This window comes from Diadema setosum, chromosome 20 (assembly GCF_964275005.1).
Source record: "Diadema setosum chromosome 20, eeDiaSeto1, whole genome shotgun sequence".
In the NCBI taxonomy this organism is placed as follows: domain Eukaryota; kingdom Metazoa; phylum Echinodermata; class Echinoidea; order Diadematoida; family Diadematidae; genus Diadema; species Diadema setosum.
Genome location: NC_092704.1, coordinates 22,134,505 through 22,152,833, shown reverse-complemented (window position 1 = coordinate 22,152,833; position 18,329 = coordinate 22,134,505). Strand labels below are relative to the sequence as shown.

Sequence of the window (18,329 nt, the reverse complement as noted above, 5' to 3'; positions counted from 1 at the left end):
TCATTTGAGGTCATACGTTAAAGTTTACTTGCAAGACTCTCTTATCACACGTAACTCGACACATGTTACTACAATGGCAATCAAACTTGGGTGATGGATGCACTGGGGGTGCCTTCATGTTATGGTGCCGTAAGAGGTCACATGATAAGGTCAAAGGTCATTTGAGGTCAACGTTAAAGTTTACTTGCAAGACTTCTTATCACACGTAACTCAGCACATGTTGCTACAATGGCAATCAAACTTGGGTGATGGTAGATGTCTCTTGGGAAGTTGAAGGTAACCACAAGGTCAAAGGTCACAGACGGGTCAACGAACTTTTAGGGCCCAATGTTAAGTTTTTAGGGCGCATTTCGATTATGGCTCATAACTTTTGATCCCTTTGTCCGTTTGTGACCAAACTTGGATGGAAGATGTCCCTTGGGGAGGTGAAGGTCGTCACAAGGTCAAAGGTCACAGACAGGGGTCAACAAACTTTTAGGACCCAATGTTGTTTTTAGGGCGCATTTTGATTGTGGCTCATAACTTTTGATCCCTATGTCCGTTTGTGACCAAACTTGGATGGTAGATGTCCCTTGGGGAGTTAAAGGTCATCACAAGGTCAAAGGTCGTAAGCAGGTCAATTAACTTCTGGGAGTTATAAAAAATATTAATTCCTTGTACGCAAATGGGTGAGACACAATTTGGCACTTGCCTTGTTTTTAAGAAAATACTAATTATATCTCAATTGCAACAATGCATGTGAATTGAAAGATGGAAAGGCTGTCACGACCTCACAGCTTTGTCATTGGTATGTACTCAAATATATCATCAAAATATGGATGTAAATATTTTTCATTTCAGGTCATTGATCTATCAATGACATAATCATTCCCCCTGAAAGCCATTGTTGCGGGATTATCAAATACAAGACTATGATGATTTGATGGAAAGGACGCGTATTTTCCTGTTGATTACATGTCCAAAAAGAGAGAAAATTTATTGAAGATTTGTTTTCATAGAGTTCAGCAGGAGGTTTGTGAGGTGATAGCATCATCACCTAGCTACCAATTTCAGTACCGTTGGTACATGGTCTTGTCTCTCATGTCACTGATTAACTAACATGACAAACTTCAAAATTCCATGTGAAACTTTCTTATTCTCAGTCTAATTTTGTGGAAAACTCTGTAATTCTGTTGATCTGTTCTTTTGGTCTGTTTATTAAAGCCAAGCTGGATATGGTATTGAATTGCACTTCAACCCTTAATACATCTCATTTGGTGTAAACGCAGCATTAAAGTGATGTATTTTGTTTGGGGAAAAAAAACAACAACAACAGATTGTTGTCAAATGCACTTGTACACCTGTTGTGCTGTTAATGGCTTTACTATAAAATGCACACCTTGTAGGAAGCTAATGTGTGCACACCAGCAGCTCTGCACACATGTGCCAAATTTCTTTGATCAATACAAATATGTACACTCTTCACGTGTAAAACGTAGCCACTGCTGTTTACTGAGAAACAAACACTGGAGGATGGTTCATTGATGCACTGTGGTATTTGGTATTCAGTTGAGATTCTTTTTTTTTTCAACCATAGACAAGGCAGTCCAAATGCATCAACATACCCACAAATATATTATTCAAGTAGCCATGCCTTGGCTGTAAGTGCATTACAATGAAGGTATTCCAGTCATGTGCCATTTTGCAATTCCGCATCCTCGATTTCGGTCGGACGGAGAAAACAGCTAGGCAAGGTTTGCCTTGCACTTTCTATGGAGTTTTCCCCCCTCACGATTTGAGATATTTAAGTCTCCGGCGAGGGTCTGTGCCTGTGGCAGCTCTCATTGTCAACCAATTGCTGTGATTTGTTTGCCAACATCAGCACATTCAGGCGGCTTGCTTTATTTTCTAATCAGTACATTCCGTGGATGTGCTGCCTTATGTATTCAGCACAGGGTCCTCGAACAACTGTCGAATGAGGTTCGCGTAATCACGTCTTTATCTCATTGCAATTTCCTTTACAAGTATTGGAGGGCATTCATGCTTCTTGCACCTAAGTTGGTTTAACCTTTAGACACTGAGCATGTTTCTGAGGGGAAATTCACTGAAAGCCCATAAAATAGCCCCCAGAGTTTTATAACTCGTGGCATGGATGTGAGATTACATCACCATTATCAAATGTGGCATGGATGTGAGATTACATCACCATTATCAAATGCATCATCCGTGTCAGATTTGTAAGAGCTGTGTACAGGTGTTGGCAATGAATCATGTCATATGAAACACTGTAATTTTACAGCTCCAAGTTATGGATGATCTAACTTTTGATATTTATAAGTGAAAAATTGAGCAAAGGAGATGGGACTTCAACGGGATTCAAACCTGAGACCTCCGGATTGCTAGCCCGATTGTGTGATTTCCCATAGTGTTAATGCATTGTAAACATTAAAACAATTCTTGTGAGCTGTGAGCAATGAATGAAGACAGAACAAGATCAATTGAAAACAACACTTGCAGTGTTTCCCCCCCCCCCAAATTGTTTTCTTGCTTATTACACCTGTATGCAACACACACACTGTATATAGACCGATTCAAGTGACTGTTCATGGAAGTGCGCCCTCTTAAGGCGACGCCATTACTGGGGGCCAACCAGGCGGGGTCGGCAAGCGCCGTGCGTGCGTGGCAAGGGTGCCAGCGGCAGCCAGTGCTTTTACCACCCGGCGCCAGCCGGCCAGCTAGCTATCTCTGGCGCTGGCAGCGATCGACGCATCTGGATTTGTAACAACTCTAACGTCTACTTTTTTTTTTCGTTAGCTAATCAATAAAATTAAACAACTTATACCGGCTATGAGCGAATGGGTAGATGGCATATACGGCTGTAGCCAAAACTTGAACTTCAAGGTAAATATCGGTACGATCCGTGAGTGGAATCGTTATTGTAACACGTTAGACTCTATTTCTTTTGCGATGACCTGGGTACTCGCGTGTAAGCCCCTTAACATTAGATCTATTCACATTTGTGTAAGAGGATAAAAAACACCTGGGGAGAACTATGGCTAGGCGCAGACAGACGTCTAGATAGTAAGCCTAGACTGTTGAGCAGTTAACTGATATAATTAAATACAAATAATGAATCAGTTTTGAGCTAGATAGTAGATATGGCGCTATCAAAGCAACTACTGTAATAAGATCAGTTAACTTAAACCTTTTTAGGCTTTTGCCTTTTCTCGGACCAGTGGGGTAAAGTCTGTCTAACGTTTTTTTAGATCTTGTCTAGAATTCTAGGCAACAGTCCAGACTAGATCTAGACCCGTCTAGACCTATTGACTTCTACCTAGAACCCTCTAACGTTAGCTACATCCTATATCATTTTCGGTTGTCACTAACTTCCGGCAAGTCTAACTAAGTAAACCAAACTGAAGGCAAATCTAGGCGTTTCTAAGCCGTACAAACTTAAGAAGTTAATTTACGTCGCCTGATGTCAACAACCAAACATTCTACTGTTTAAGGTCTAAGTAACCTTGCATTTAACATCGCGCTATTAAACGCCTAAAATTATAATCTACAAAAGTGATTTTCAAATCAAACTTTCTTAATACGAATTATGCTTATGAAACGGATGTTTGCCACCATTCATGGCAGTTTAATATCTATAAGTATCACTTTATCAAAAATTAATTCAAATTCAGAGTTCCAGGCCCAAATTGAATATGGCCAATTTAATGCTGAACGCTTAGTGAAGAAGTAAAAATTTACAATATAAGATTTTTTTTTTTTTTACACATCTTGAAACATACATTTGGCTGTAGTGATAGGCTTTAAAATGTTTGTCATATAGAATGTTAGCCAGGAAGTGTATTCTAACTTTTGTAAGTATTGCATCAAGCATTTAACAATGATTCTCAAAATCTTTGATCTGAACCTGTCTTCTAAAATGAACAACTTTATTTCACGAATATGAATATGCAGTGATTTAGCCTAATCAAATAGAGAATCTATTAGGCATAGGCCAAAGTTTGTTTCAAAAATTTGTGCATTTTTTATACCGCTGTGTTTCACTTAAGTGTATATTATATTCATCATGCGTCAGTATATTAGTGTCTGAATTTCACACACTGACGTGCAGCTTACATTTCCGTTTTTTCGCCTGTTATTTTATTTTGTGCACCCAAACAACTGCACAATATGTGTTGTTTTTTCTGCTCCTTTGAAGCTTTCATTAATTTTAGATCGATATGTCTGAATTACTCAATTTGTCCAAAAGAAAGGCATTAAATGCCGCTGAATGACTTTTCCACAGTGAGTAAAACAATCACAATTTTAGCGCGGCGGTCGCCGACCCAGCGGCCGCCGGCGGTGCATGCGGCCGCGCCCGGCTAACTATGCGCGATAGGTACGCTGGGCTGCTAGCTGCAAGTGCCAACTCGCTGGGTAGCTAGCTCGCTGGGAGCCCCCGTTGGCCCCCAGTTATGGCGGCCGTTATAGCGCCGCTAGCGGCGGTAGGTGAATAGGCCATCGAAATTGAAACGGTCTATACTTATCTTTCATTAAAAATGTCATATTCAACCTGTTGGTGTTACTGTATCCTTCACTGCTTTCATGCAGCCTTAAGCTGGAGGAAAAAGTGATTTTGAATGTGTGCTTATCTCCTAACAGATTGCAAAAATGATGTTTCGATTCATAATAGAAAATTGTGGTCCAATGCATTCATTTTGATGTGTGTTTGATTTGATAATAGTAGCCTTTGTGTCTTGCTTTACCTTATTACCTCCGCCAAGGGAGGAGTTTATGTTTTCATTACCGTTGGTTTATCTGTGTGCAAAATAACTCAAAACATGGTTAACAGATTTGGATGAAACTTGCAGGAAAGGTTTAGAATGATACAAGTAACAGATGATTAAATTTTGGTATGATCTGAGAATTTTGGGGGAATTTATGAAGGATTTTTTATATTTTGGCAGGTAGGGTCAATGAACTTGGGAGTTCAGGCTGCGCATATTTGAGGTTTGCATGCGCGCACTGAAGTGCGTGCTCTAGTTTCTGCTAGGGCGAGGCGCGCCATGCAGCTGAGGGTTTATGACGTAACAAAGGCTTCTATAGTGGGAAATCGGGTGACTTTCAGCACACAATGCTATAAGTATGTATGGGTGGAAATCACTGATATCTCTAATGGAAGAACAAGATCAGTGGTGGAAATGAGCTGCATGCTTGGCGGAGGTCTGCACTCTCAGAGTGCTTCTCTAGTTGAAACATATGATTTTTCGCACAGATACTTTGTTTCTATGATCTTCATGTTTTTGATAATAGTCCCACATACTGAATTTGCTGACTTGTTCTCTTTCTACTCTTCCCATTGCAGGTAGTAGGCAATATCTTCATCTTTATTGGGGCCAATCTCGCAGGCATCTTCACCCACTATCCGACGGAGGTTGCCCAGCGGCAGGCCTTCCTCGAGACGAGAAGATGCATCGAGGCGCGTCTCATAACGCAGCGGGAAAACCAACAGCAGGTACTCTTTATGTGCTGTATTCGCGTACCCGACTCAGTCAACAGCATGCCAAGTTCACATATTGTGCTCAAACACACAAACCCATCCAAACCGATCGATAATCGCCAAATACTACAGTACAATGAAGGCTTCACTCATGACTCCATTCTTCATGCATGTAGTAGCTTGCTTTGCATGGAGATTGAATAGCTTTGTTCCACAGGGATTTTTCAAGTTAATTCTAATTTTCTATTGCAGTTGTGTCTGCAAAAGTCATGCCTCCAAGACCTGGACAATTACGTAGCTACTGGCCATTTGCAAGAAAAATAATCATAATTTTGTCATAAAATTTACATCACTGCAAAGCTTGGAAATTTTTCTCTCAAAGTTTGCTTATTACACAAGTGGCATAAAGATTTCAGTATAAGCTTTACATGGCTTTGAAAAACAGAATGTTTTTCAAAAGCACTCACGCATTCCGGTCTCAGAATAATGTGGTACACGGGGGCTTACACTGTGGCACACATGAAGCTAATAGCTTATAGATACAAGCTATGCTTTCTGACTGTATGTTTCACACCAGTGACTTTTATATATTTTGCTAAATACTGTGTGGTAGATAGAGAAGAAGGAAAAGGAGTCAGTGTTGAGAACATGGCACAGGCCCTCCCCACATGCCCCAGGCCTATTAAAGCAAGTCAAAACTGGGTCAAAACTGGGTGAGCACCTACACACAACCACCTGTCCAATTATGCAAGCCAAAAATACATCAATGTGGATATCTTTCTGCCTGCAAATGTGACCGTGCATCACAAAAACAAACGCAAATGTGACCGTGCATCACAAAAACAAACAAAAAGTCATGCTCCTTGATTTTACATGAGGACTCAATAAAGATGAAATGGGTCAACCGAGTCAATCTTGAATTTTTCATATTTTCTGAAAGAGCTATCCTTCTCCTACATTAATCTTTAGTTTGGGATATTAACGTGAACGGGAAAGTGTGTTTTCACCAGTTTTTCTACAACCCTTTTTTTTTGGGGGGGGGGGAGAGTAGAATGTTCAGGTGTAGTATGTCTTAGAGGCCCCTTTTCATTTCTTGAAATTCTTTTCACACTCTTCACTTTCAAGTCTAATAACTTTTGAAACGATATCAATGCTACTGCTTTGAAAGTTAGCTTTAATAATGGAGAGAATGTGTTGATGGAACATGTTCAATTTCAGCTTAATCTGATAATCCTTTCATTCTTGTTTGTCCAGTGTTTTGTACCTTTCATTGCACAGCTAGCACGACTTGGTAAAGATTAAGCGCTCGAATAGATGCTGTACTTCTCTTTTCTCAATTCACATGCTTCCAGAGTGTGTGCTTTCTTTCCAACATTTAGTTAGGTTAGGGGAGTTTGTTTGAATTGAGTTATACATCATTTTATAGCTTAGAGTCTGCTCTTTCAGAATCTGCTCTTAGCTGAAAACCCATGTCTGGCAAACGTTTTGTTGGTTTTGTGATGCTGGGTCACAATTGATGCCATGCAGTAACATTACAGGAGGTGAAGTGGTCTTTTCTGCGGTGTTTAGTCATAAGTCACCCAGGGGAATGTAGTGAAAGTGACCACTGTGGACAGGTGGTCACTATGGAATGGTGTTGTTATGTAGTATTTGGTGACAAAACACCATCGTTCATTTCCAAAGTATAGCAACTGGAACAAATGCGGCCATTTTTATCGAGCCCACCAGAGGTGCAGGTAGACTAAGGGATCACCTGCCGACGTCTGTCCGTCCGTCATCCGTCCATCATCCGTCTGTAACGCTACAAAAACTTGAATAACTCTCTACTGAGGACTTCAATTTCAATCAAACTTGAAGGGGAGAGTGGTTATGCAAAGTTACACATTTTACCAAACATGAAGTACACCTCAAGGTCAAAGGTCACAGGCAGGGGTCAATGAACTTTAGGGCCCAATGTTAAGTTTTTACTGATTACGGAGCGTTTTGATTATGGCTCATACGATGTAACCTTTGATGTATGTCTGTTTGTGACCAAACTTGGATGGTAAATGTCCCTTGGGGAGTTGAAGGTTACCATAAGGTTAAAGGTCACTGGCAGAGAGCAATGAAATTTTAGGGCCCAATGTTAAGTTTTTACGGCACGTTTCCATTATGGCTCACAACTTTTGTTCCCTATGTCCATTTGTGACCAAACTTTGATTGTAGATGTCCCTTGGGGAGTTGAAGTTCATCACAAGGTCTAAGGTCACAGACAGAGGTCAACAAACTTTTAGGTCCCAATGTTAAGTTTTTACAGCACATTTCGATTATGGCTCATAACTTTTGATCCCTATGTCTGTTTGTGATCAGACTTGGCTGGTACATAATGTAAATGTTCCTTGGGGAGTTGAAGGTCACCACAAGGTTAAAGGTCATAGGTGGGGTCAATGAACATCCGGGAGTTAGAAAATATGAATTTCTTCTACGCAAATGGGTGAGACACATTTTGGCACTTGCCTTGTTTCAAAGTCCCTGTGATATCAAAAGCTGTGTGTTTGTCATACATATCAAAAGAGCTTTAACCCATTGAGGACGAGTCCCAAGTATACTCGGGGGGCAAGTGTCTATGGGAAATGTGTGTTGTAGCGAAATCAGCCTGTCCTAAACGGGCTTATATGTAGATGTTCGTGACAGGAACTTTACAGAACAGAAAAAAACAAAATTGCCCTTTTCTAAATATCTTTCTGGAGACTGTTTTTGTGAAAGTTGGTATTCTCATTCAAAGAGCGACAAAGGCGATATTTATCATCAAAACCTAACAAGGGACACTAGGTTGTCACACTGTCAAAAGTGATTGTGGATGTGTTACCTAACTCGAATATCCCCATTTCTTTTTTGTCAGAACAACAAATTTAACGAGCAAGCTTCCCCCGTAAGTCAATAACAGGCAAAGGGAGGCTAAATTCAAGAGAATGCTACAAATCTACGATTCCACACTGAGCAACACCACTGATGACCAAAGACTGGTTATTTCTGAAAGCAATACATCCTGGAATGACACTATTAAAGTCCACGCATTATCAAAAGTAAATGGGGATATGTTTCCTATTGAAATTGCTACAGTCCTGTCTCTGTCAGGACAACAATTTTAATGAGCCAGCTTCCCCCCATCTATATCAATAGCCAGCAAAAAGAGGCTAAATTCAACAAGATGTTGACATATCTTCACCTCCACATTAAGCTGCATCAATGATAACCAAAGGCCTATTTATAGATGCAATATCTATTATCAAAATTCACCTCAAAGATACCAGGTCATCACACTCGTCAGAAGTGAGTGCGGATCTGTTACCTAACTTGAACAGCCCCATTTTTGTCAGAACAACAAGTTTAATGAGCTAGCTTCCCTAGTAGGGATATCAATAGCTAGCAAAGATAAGTTAAATTTAAGAGGATCTTACAAATCTACTATGTACATCACCACACTATCCTACACCACTGGTAACCAAAGGCCTACAAATGTACATGTATTTCTAAAATTAGTTGACAGCAATTGACACACACAGTGGTCACTTTCCATGGTAGCAGGTGGACAGTGGTCAATGAGATAGAAGTTGTTCACAGTTGGTGCTCTGATAATTGCAGTAACTTAACCTTATAACATTTGCAGTTCTGGTATTCATGAACACATACAGATCCCATTGCAAACTTTTTTTCCTTTTTCCCATTTTTATCTTTTTCCCCCTCCACAAGGAATTTATCAGTTTCTTTGCTTTACAATCATCAACCAATCTATTTTTTTAAGCTTGTCAGAGACATTCACACATTCAACTTTTGCCTTCTGAGACATCCAGTGTGGAAGAATTTAATGTATCAATGTAGAATGAGTAATGTTGTTCTCTGTCACAAAACCTTTCCAAACAAACAGCCTTTTAGACGGGAGAAATGGTGCCACAGATGATGTGTTCAGGTGACAGTGCTGAACCCATGTGCTGCTTTGGCAATGCAGACTCATAATTAATGGTACCATCCATTCCACCAACTCCTGCAAGCTAAACAAGTTGTTTTTCCTGCAACAAGGAAGTAATTTGTTTTAAAAGGGGAAAAAAGAACATTCTGTCTCTTCCTGATAGCCAGGGGAAAACATCGACGGTGGAGACTCTGGCATGCGATAATGGCCTCCTAATAGCGAGGTGAGTCCCATCCGAGCTCTCGCTGCAAACACTTGTTGCTGCCGACTAAAGCTCTCACATATTACTCATTCCCATGGACAGAATAGAATCCCGTTCTGCCTTGAGTTGTGTTATCGCAAGAGCAAGGAGCCCCGTAATGTAGGCAGCTCTGTCAAGATGTAAGTGGCGATGTTGGCAGAGGGGGCTAAATTTAGCACTGTAATGCTGTGAAATTGTTCCCTCCCCGACACTGGGGATTAGGGATGATAGACTGATGATCAATAAGAGAGGTAAAGCTGGTTTGCCCCCAGTCTTTTCCCCTCTGCGCCAGCTTCGAGCACCTCATGCATCCCTCTCCCTTTGGGGCAAATCTTCTGGAAGTTTGACTTAAGTGTATTGGGGCTTTTCGGCCAGAAATTGATAGATTTTTCTTTTATGAAAGCACCCTCTTTTTTTTCCAGATCTGCCAATTCCAGAAACTTGGAGGTACGCCGCCGATTGATTTTGTTATTTTGCTGCCGTCTTTTTGCCACTCTTCATAGCTCCACTGCGTAATGTGTCATGTGTCCCTGGGTGGTTGTGTGTGTCAAAAACTTGAATAGTTGGGATGACTGAAATGGAAAAAGTTTGGGTGTTTTTAAAGTAGGGAAGAAGTTTTTTGTGCAGACAGTCTTGTATTGCTCAACCCATTTCATACTCATCTGAAATCAGATCATGCATAAAAAAAAGATACTTGTAAGATCAGAAACATTCATGGCATGAAACTTTTGCAAATTAGTGACTATAATTCAATGCATTGTGTTAGTCTCTAAGACAAAAACTTCACAAAATTTTCTTGCTTGCAAAAATTCATGGTCTTTACAGGAGACGCAAACCCACTGAAGGCCACTGATGCCTGGTTCTTGTTATACACAGTCGCAGCGGACGGGTGCAATTGAATCACTGTTTTCATTTTGACCTGACCTCGCTTTCCTCTTGGAACGAACACGTTTCGCACGAAAACCGCTAGGAAAGTGTCGCAGCAAATCTGCTGTAACTTTACCATTAATTCATATTTTTTGATAATCCAAACGGTTATGAAAAGTAAAAACCTCATTTTAACCTGCCATTATGTTGCCTAAGTTTTTAAATAACGACGATAAAATATTCCAAACTGGAGCATAACTTCACTCTCAAAACGGAAAATAATTGTCAGAAAACATTGCTAAAATTTCACATTTTGACTTCGTGAACAACAAAAAATTTTCAAGTATGTTACTAAGTATGTATTTCTTTACGGAACTCTAAAATATCACATTCGAGAAGTCATGCGTCCGGATATGTCTGGAAATAATCGAAAGAGGTGCACTTTGTACCTTCGTTGCGAGCATGAAATTTCATAGTCATTCGCACACGGGAAGACAGGGTACAGTCCCACATACCCACATCTTTGTTGCGCTCACGTCACCTGTACTTCAGTGCCGTACGGCACTGCTGTACTCTGATTGTAACTCGTACCGGGAATTCGTAGTTGTAATGTTGCTTACTAGTGCAGTAAAATCTGTGTAAAGTCCGAATAATCCAATGTTATGAATTTGCAACTGGTATCGTAGCTGGTATCGTAGCTGATAGATATTCACATTTTTGCTACTTTCTTTTTAATAGGCCAGTTCTGATAACGTAAGTGCTTGTTTTTGAGGTGGCGAAGTCCCTTGCAGCACACTGCTACATTGTACTTCTCGACACCCCGCGGCCCACTCTCATAGCATGCATGTACAGTGTCCCTAGGCATCCGCAGCTTGCAGCCACCTCGCATCGTACAGTAACAGCATGCTGCATTACATCGACCAATCAGCTCGCTGGATCGAAGCAGCATGGGAAAGTCCATTCATTGCGCAAGCGCAAATCAGTTTTTCTTAGAATATGATGTCATTATTCTTGTTTGCTGCTCCCATATAATTTGAGATTTGTGACAAGATACCTCATTTATTTTCACTTGTAACTTCAAAAATAGGTCTTCGGCAAAGCGAACACCACTGTGCTAACGTCCGCCCATGTCTAATGAATATGTATGTTAAGTTTCATGAATATTAAGTGGTGTGACCAGATGTGTATGGAAATAATCGGAGGGTAGTTTTCCAAGACAACGAAACACGAAATGTTGAATAACTTAAAAAGTTCTCAATCGTTTCTCGTGATTTTTCGTATGTAGATAGAAATCATCATTTTACATTGATACTGAAAGTTTGAGCGATTTTTGTCAATGTATAGCGGAGATATGAGGAGGTGAAATTTTGGTGAAAATGAGAACGTCCGATTCACACTGCCTCGATGACGGTTGGAAATTCAAAACGTTTCGTGGGTTTGGGGGAGTTAAATTATAGTCGTCCGCTGCGACTGTACATTCATGATTTAACTTTTAGGGGACATGTGTGGAAGAAGTAAATTGTAATAAAAAACAAGGAACCAATTAGACAGCTTTGTTTATAATAAGTAAAGTAAACAGAACAGCCAAAGTTCGTCATCCCTGCCCCCCCTTTTTTTTTTTTTTGAGGGGGGGGGTTGGGGGGTGGGGTAGAGATGGGGAGGTTTAAGTGCCCCCCCCCCCATTTTTTTTTTTTTTTTGCACTATACCAGGCAATATTTTAATGTGTTGTGACTTAGATTTGAGATGGTCCTGCTTTCCTTGAGAAAATACAAAAATAAAATTTTGCTGGGTCTGAACAGCAGTTTTTAAATAAGTTTAGAATAGAAAATCTTTAACAACTAAAATATCACATTAAAGAGAAGCATCTTTTAAACTTGAGCTAATTATTGTATGTATAGCTCAAAGGAGTTGTGTTCAACAGTCATGCTGATTAAAAAACAGCTACAATTGTATGAAATTGCTTGATGGGGAAGGAAAACGTCAGGTCTGAATATGCTGAGACTAAGAAGTAGGCCGCCTGTCCGATTAGTTTGGTGCGCAGAATTACGCTGTGTAAACACGCGGCTAAATGAGTTATGGATCGCGGCGTTGGAAGAGGAAACGTTTCCCAAAGACCTTCGGGGAGGTTTCGGGCTGCCCACCGCACAAAGCCACTTTCTGTCTTGCCCGGCATTTATTTTTTTTTTAGCATCTCGTTGTGGGGGCATGCATCCCAAAACACACCGTGCTCCTCCGTAGATTTTGTTGGGTAAATGCCAGCTGGAATGTGAATGCACACACCAAACAGCCTGGTTAAGTATCCATGGAGGATTTGTAACCACATACCGGTTGGTAATGAAATAACGGTTCAGGCGCTCCCACCATGTGGCAATCTCTTCGCCTCCACCAAGCAATCAATAATTTGCTCCTGATGATGCAGACGGGAGGAACCTCATCCTAGCTGTACCGTCTCATGCCTTGTGCTCCCAGGTCACCTTTATAAAAAAAAAAAAAATCTTCATTTTAGTTACTGCTTCAACCAAAATTTTGCGAGTCACAGAGTTTCAGCAGGGCAGTTTTTATCTGATAACGAAATTTTTCTTTTACAAGTCTGATAATTTTCCAATTGACTCAACGTCTAGAATGAACCTACAAAACCTACCAAAAATTTATCGCCAGTGTTCCAGAAAATTTGCATTTTAGGTCATTTCATTTGATTTGGGGATTTAGGTATTTCCTATTAAAATGAGTGTAAATCCTTTGTCTGTCTATAGTCAAAGTGTGAACAAATTGCTTTTGAGTAGAGTAATCTTTTGTAGTCTCATTTTTTCTGTTTGAAAGTTGGTTTTCTCTTTATTCCACCCATGATGTATGTGACAGTTCGCAGGTGTACATTCCTGTATTGCTGGTTTTTAATCATTTATGTTGAATGAATAGGGACTACTAATTTCTTCTTACCACAGGGTGTTTGTTGTCCCCGCCGAACGAGTTCGAGCAGGGGACTATGAAACGGGCTCCGTACGTGTGTGTGTCCGTGTGTCCGTCCGTCTGTCTGTCCGTCCGTCTGTCTGTCTGTCTGTGCGTCCGTGTGTGATCAAAATGTTCAATTTGCTACTTCTCTGTCATTTATGAGCCAATTTTGATTCTGTTTGCTTTATATGATAGCACTACATGGGAGCTTTGAAACTTCTACACAGAATTTCAGTTGTGACCTTTGACCTTGACCTTTGACCTATATTGTACATTTTGCTTCAAAATGCTACTCCTTCGCCATTTCTAACCCGATTCCGATTCCGTTTGCTTTATGTGATGGCACTAGGTGAGGGCTTCAAAACTTCTACACAGAATTTTGACCTTTGACTTCTTTGACCTTTGACCTTGATTTTTGACCTATATTGTACATTGGCTACAAAATGCTACTCCTTCGCCATTTCTAACCCGATTTCGATTCCGTTTGCTTTATGTGATGGCACTAGGTGAGGGCTTCAAAACTTCTACACAGAATTTTGACCTTTGACTTCTTTGACCTTTGACCTTGATTTTTGACCTGCCTTGTACATTTTGCTACAAAATGCTACTCCTTTGCCATTTCTAACCAAATTTCATTTCCGTTTGCTTTATGTGATGGCACTACAGTCTGTAGGTGAGGGCTTCAAAACTTCTACACAGAATTTTGACCCTAGACTTCTTTGACCTTTGACCTCGATTTTTGACCTATATTGTACATTGGCTACAAAATGCTCCTCCTTTGCCATTTCTAACCCGATTTCGATTCCGTTTTCTTTATGTGATGGCACTAGGTGAGGGCTTCAAAACTTCTACACAAAATTTTGGCCTTTGAATTCTTTGACCTTTGACCTTGATTTTTGACCTATATTGTAAATTGGCTACAAAATGCTACTCCTTCGCCATTTCTATCAAAACCCGATTTCGATTCCGTTTGCTTTTTGTGATGGCACTAGGTGAGGGCTTCAAAACTTCTACACAGAATTATTGACCTTTGACTTCTTTGACCTTTGACCTTGATTTTTTACCGATATTGTACATTTTGCTACTAAATGCTACTTCCGGCGGGGACATATTTTACGCACCGCGTAATTTCTACTTTTCCTTGTTTCTCATATCGTCGGCTGAGAACCAAAAGGACTTTATTGCAATTTTGGGGGTATTGAGTTATTGGTATCATGTTGAAAAACTGTTGTAGAAATCACCACTACATTATTGCGTCAATTGAAAAATTATTTTCTTTTTCAGTAAAATGTTAAAAATTAAAACCACATGAGTGCTGTTTTATCCTGTATTTGGAGCAGTGCTTATAAATCTACCCACTTTTGATCAAATAAACTGTTTATTTCATGACAATTGACTGTTTCATTTTTTTATTTACTCTCAAATCTTAGAACTTGATAGAGTCCTTCTGGTTCTCAGCTAACGATATACCTCATATACTGAGCAATGAGCAGTGGTCGCTTTCCCTGAATGATAAAATAAGAAAAAAAAATGAATACAACCGACAACCATAAAGCAATAATTTTTGTCAATACGTTTAAAGCTTTAAATGAGAACCAATGATATACACTGTAGCTAATGTGACAGGTATTCATACAGTTACATTAAGAAATGAAGTTTTATGTCCTGGCATGTACATTTTGTCGACTTGGGCAGATTCATGTACATATGTACATGTGCATTGCTCTGAAACCTCTGTTTACTTTATGAGAGTACTGGGCACATGTTTGTAAAATGAGAAATTGGGAAATCCTCTCCAACAAATTTGTGCAAAATATTGGCTCTATTACATCTTAACATCCATTGTCATAATCCAAAAAGATAAGAAATATGATACAAAAATTCTCATCAGAACATAAGGCTTTTTAGAGCTAATGAGAATTCTTTGTGTGTTTTTTGGTTTTTCTCCATGGTATAAGTTGAATTGAGGCCTTAAATACCTATTTGAAAGAACTGTTCAATGTATTGCAAACAAATGTCATCCACACACTTTTGTAGTCAATAAACTACTTGACAGAGTAGCAACAGGTGATAAACCATGCAAGCGGTTACATGCACAAAGGAGCTTCCTCGTAAAGGAATCTTGGCTATCAAGTCCTCCCACCCCCCTGAATGCAGCTCTTTGATGGTATCGCACGGGAAACTTCTCAGATCGCCCATTAGGTGTCCAACCTCATTTCACGCCCGTTGAGTCGGAGGGGAAGGCTATGAGTGTCGCACCGTATTACGGCGTCATTAAACCGCCGAGCTCTCGTTCGCAATCTCCCCCGCTTATCTTCTGACAGTTTTCTTCTTTCTTTCTTTTGTTTTGTCTTGCTCTATTAAGATAGTGACAAGTGAACCTTCTTTTTTTCTTTTACCCTCCTCCACCCCCCACCCCCTTCCTCCCAAGCAGGCTACTATACAGTTAGACTATATTGTAATATTGTGTGCAACAAACAGGCATGAAATAAAACTGCGGATACAGCTTGCTATTAACCTTTTTAGTCTTAGAAACCACATTCTTTTTGTGCTGTCTATTGTTTCTTATTTTGATCATTCATTATTATAGGTGTTTTATAAGAAAATTTTACAAAATGAATTGAGCCCCCCGGTTGTTTATTTGTAATTGATGTGCTGTGGTTGCAGAATGTTTTTTGGAAACCTTGGATGTGATGGGTTATAGTGAAACTCCACTTCAAATTCAAGTTCACTCCATAAGGGAACCTCATATTACAAGGACCTAAGATCATGACAATTACCTTGTTATGTTAGGGCTCTCTCTGTATCAGGAGGCAAAGCAAGAAATGTAAAAAGTAAGGACCTATAAATCACCTTGTAATGAGAATGTGTGTATATATCTGTGTATGTGTGTGTGTGTGTGTGTGTGTGTGTGTGTGTGACTGCCAGCCACAAAATTATCAAAAAGTTACAAGTATTTCTTTCTTTTTTTTTTACTACCAGATGGAACATAAGATTTTGGCTTAAAAGAGTTGATTTTGACTATATTCTACTGCAGCAAATGATTGAAGCAAATTTCAGTAAAGGACCCCTGTGTTTGGCAAGATGAATTTGAACGTACCTTGTAACTACTGGCTGTTTGATTTTGAACACCAGTGCCACCACTAAGAATGACTTTAGTGATCTGGTCACGGTACTGTAAAACAAGGAATGTTCGCGTGCATTTTAATTTCGTGAATTTCGCGAGAGCCAAGATTCAAGAAATTAAAATGCATGCAAAGGCTCTTGTCTACACTATATGCATTGAATGCCAGAGGCACTTCACGAAAATTTCATGCCATGAAAAAGGCCGTCGGCTCCAGTTTGCGAAAATTTCATGCCGCTAAAATATCATGTTGTACAGTATTCACATACCCCACGAGACCTAAAGTGCAATCTCTACACGGCTCCAATCCAATAATGCACCAGCGCAGTGACACCTCAGTGGACTAGGTGTTGATTGTTACTAAGTGAGCTTTTGAGTGGGTCTGATAGCTCTCAATAAACTCGGCTTTTAATTAGTCCTTGCTAACAAGATGTGAGATTAATTGCAAGGCGCAGTTACAGGCAGCTACATTGCCTTGTTGCTGTACTCAGATGCCAAATCCATCAACTAGCATTTTTTGATGTATACATGCTTGAATATCTATGAAATATGTCCATTTCTGAATTGTAAAGATTAAACATTGATCATTCTTTGTCACTGTAGAATGAGTTCTTTGACTCAATCAGGGAATTTTGCTGTTAAGCTCTCAATTTAGTATACTGTGACTTTAATGCTCCCTTGGGATGGTGCTGCAAACAGTATGTTTGAGCATAATATGTACATGTAAATATGCATCATATATATCTAATATAAACATATACAGTGCATTTGCACACATATTCTGTTGTATTTTCTTAGAATCATAATGACATGAAATGACAGGAATTTAAGTGAATGAATTTATGTATTGGATAGTGTGTCCATTGACATCGCAGGCACTTTAACCCAAAATATATATAACACACTCAGGTACAGTATGCTATACCTGTTGACATCTGTTGACATCAGCCTGTTGTTTGCATTTCCCTGGTGACGTGTTGAGCTTTTTTTCACTCAAAGTGCCCTTGTGTGATTTCCTCTGTTATTCAATTCAAAGAGTAAAAGGATGCCACTGAAAGGCTTACGGTTATAGCAGCTTCACTGAAAGGAGTGCAACCGAACACTTGGCGACACAGTACCTAGAGAATTACGGAGGTTTTGTAACACTAGGTGGTGAAAGAGTGCGGACAGGGGGTGGGGGGGGGGGGAGGAGGAAGTGCAAGAAGTGGGTACAGACCAAGAACCCTCACATGGCTATATGAAGAGCTGTATTGCAAAACGAGCTAACTCTATTCCCGTTCAATTGAGATATTTGCAATTAAAGTAAAGAACAAAGAAAATTGTAAGAAAATGCAAGACATTTTTAACCATAACTGCAAAAATATTCCTTGTTTTGTACAAGTTAATTGTATGTTCTCACTGGAAAGATCTCATTTTGCTATTTCTGATGATGGACTTACTTTTGAATAAAATGTTGTAAAAGTGGTACTTAGTCCATTTTTGTGATGAAAATTTTCACATAATAAATGAACAAACAACAAGACTTGGAAATGGCACCACTTCATAGGTCAACAGGGAAGTGTGCACAAAGTCTGAAACCATGCTGTGTCCATATTTACTAAAGTTTTGTGGACCCTGGCATGGAATGGGTATAAAGGCCCTTGACACCCTCCCTAACCCAAGCCTTCTCCCCCCCCCCCCCCCCACTCTACCCCACCCTGCAGGCTGTTTGAAGTAGAAAATTGG

At 39.9% G+C, this 18,329-nt stretch overlaps 1 protein-coding gene across 1 annotated transcript in view; it reads left to right on the top strand.

Annotated features, from left to right (window-relative positions):
* LOC140244098 (adenylate cyclase type 5-like) overlaps window positions 1-18,329 on the top strand; it is a 170,306-nt gene that overhangs the window by 26,495 nt on the left and 125,482 nt on the right. The window contains exon 2 of the mRNA XM_072323745.1: window positions 5,339-5,488. Coding sequence (XP_072179846.1) covers window positions 5,339-5,488 — 150 coding nt within the window. The remainder of the gene's footprint in view (window positions 1-5,338; window positions 5,489-18,329) is intronic.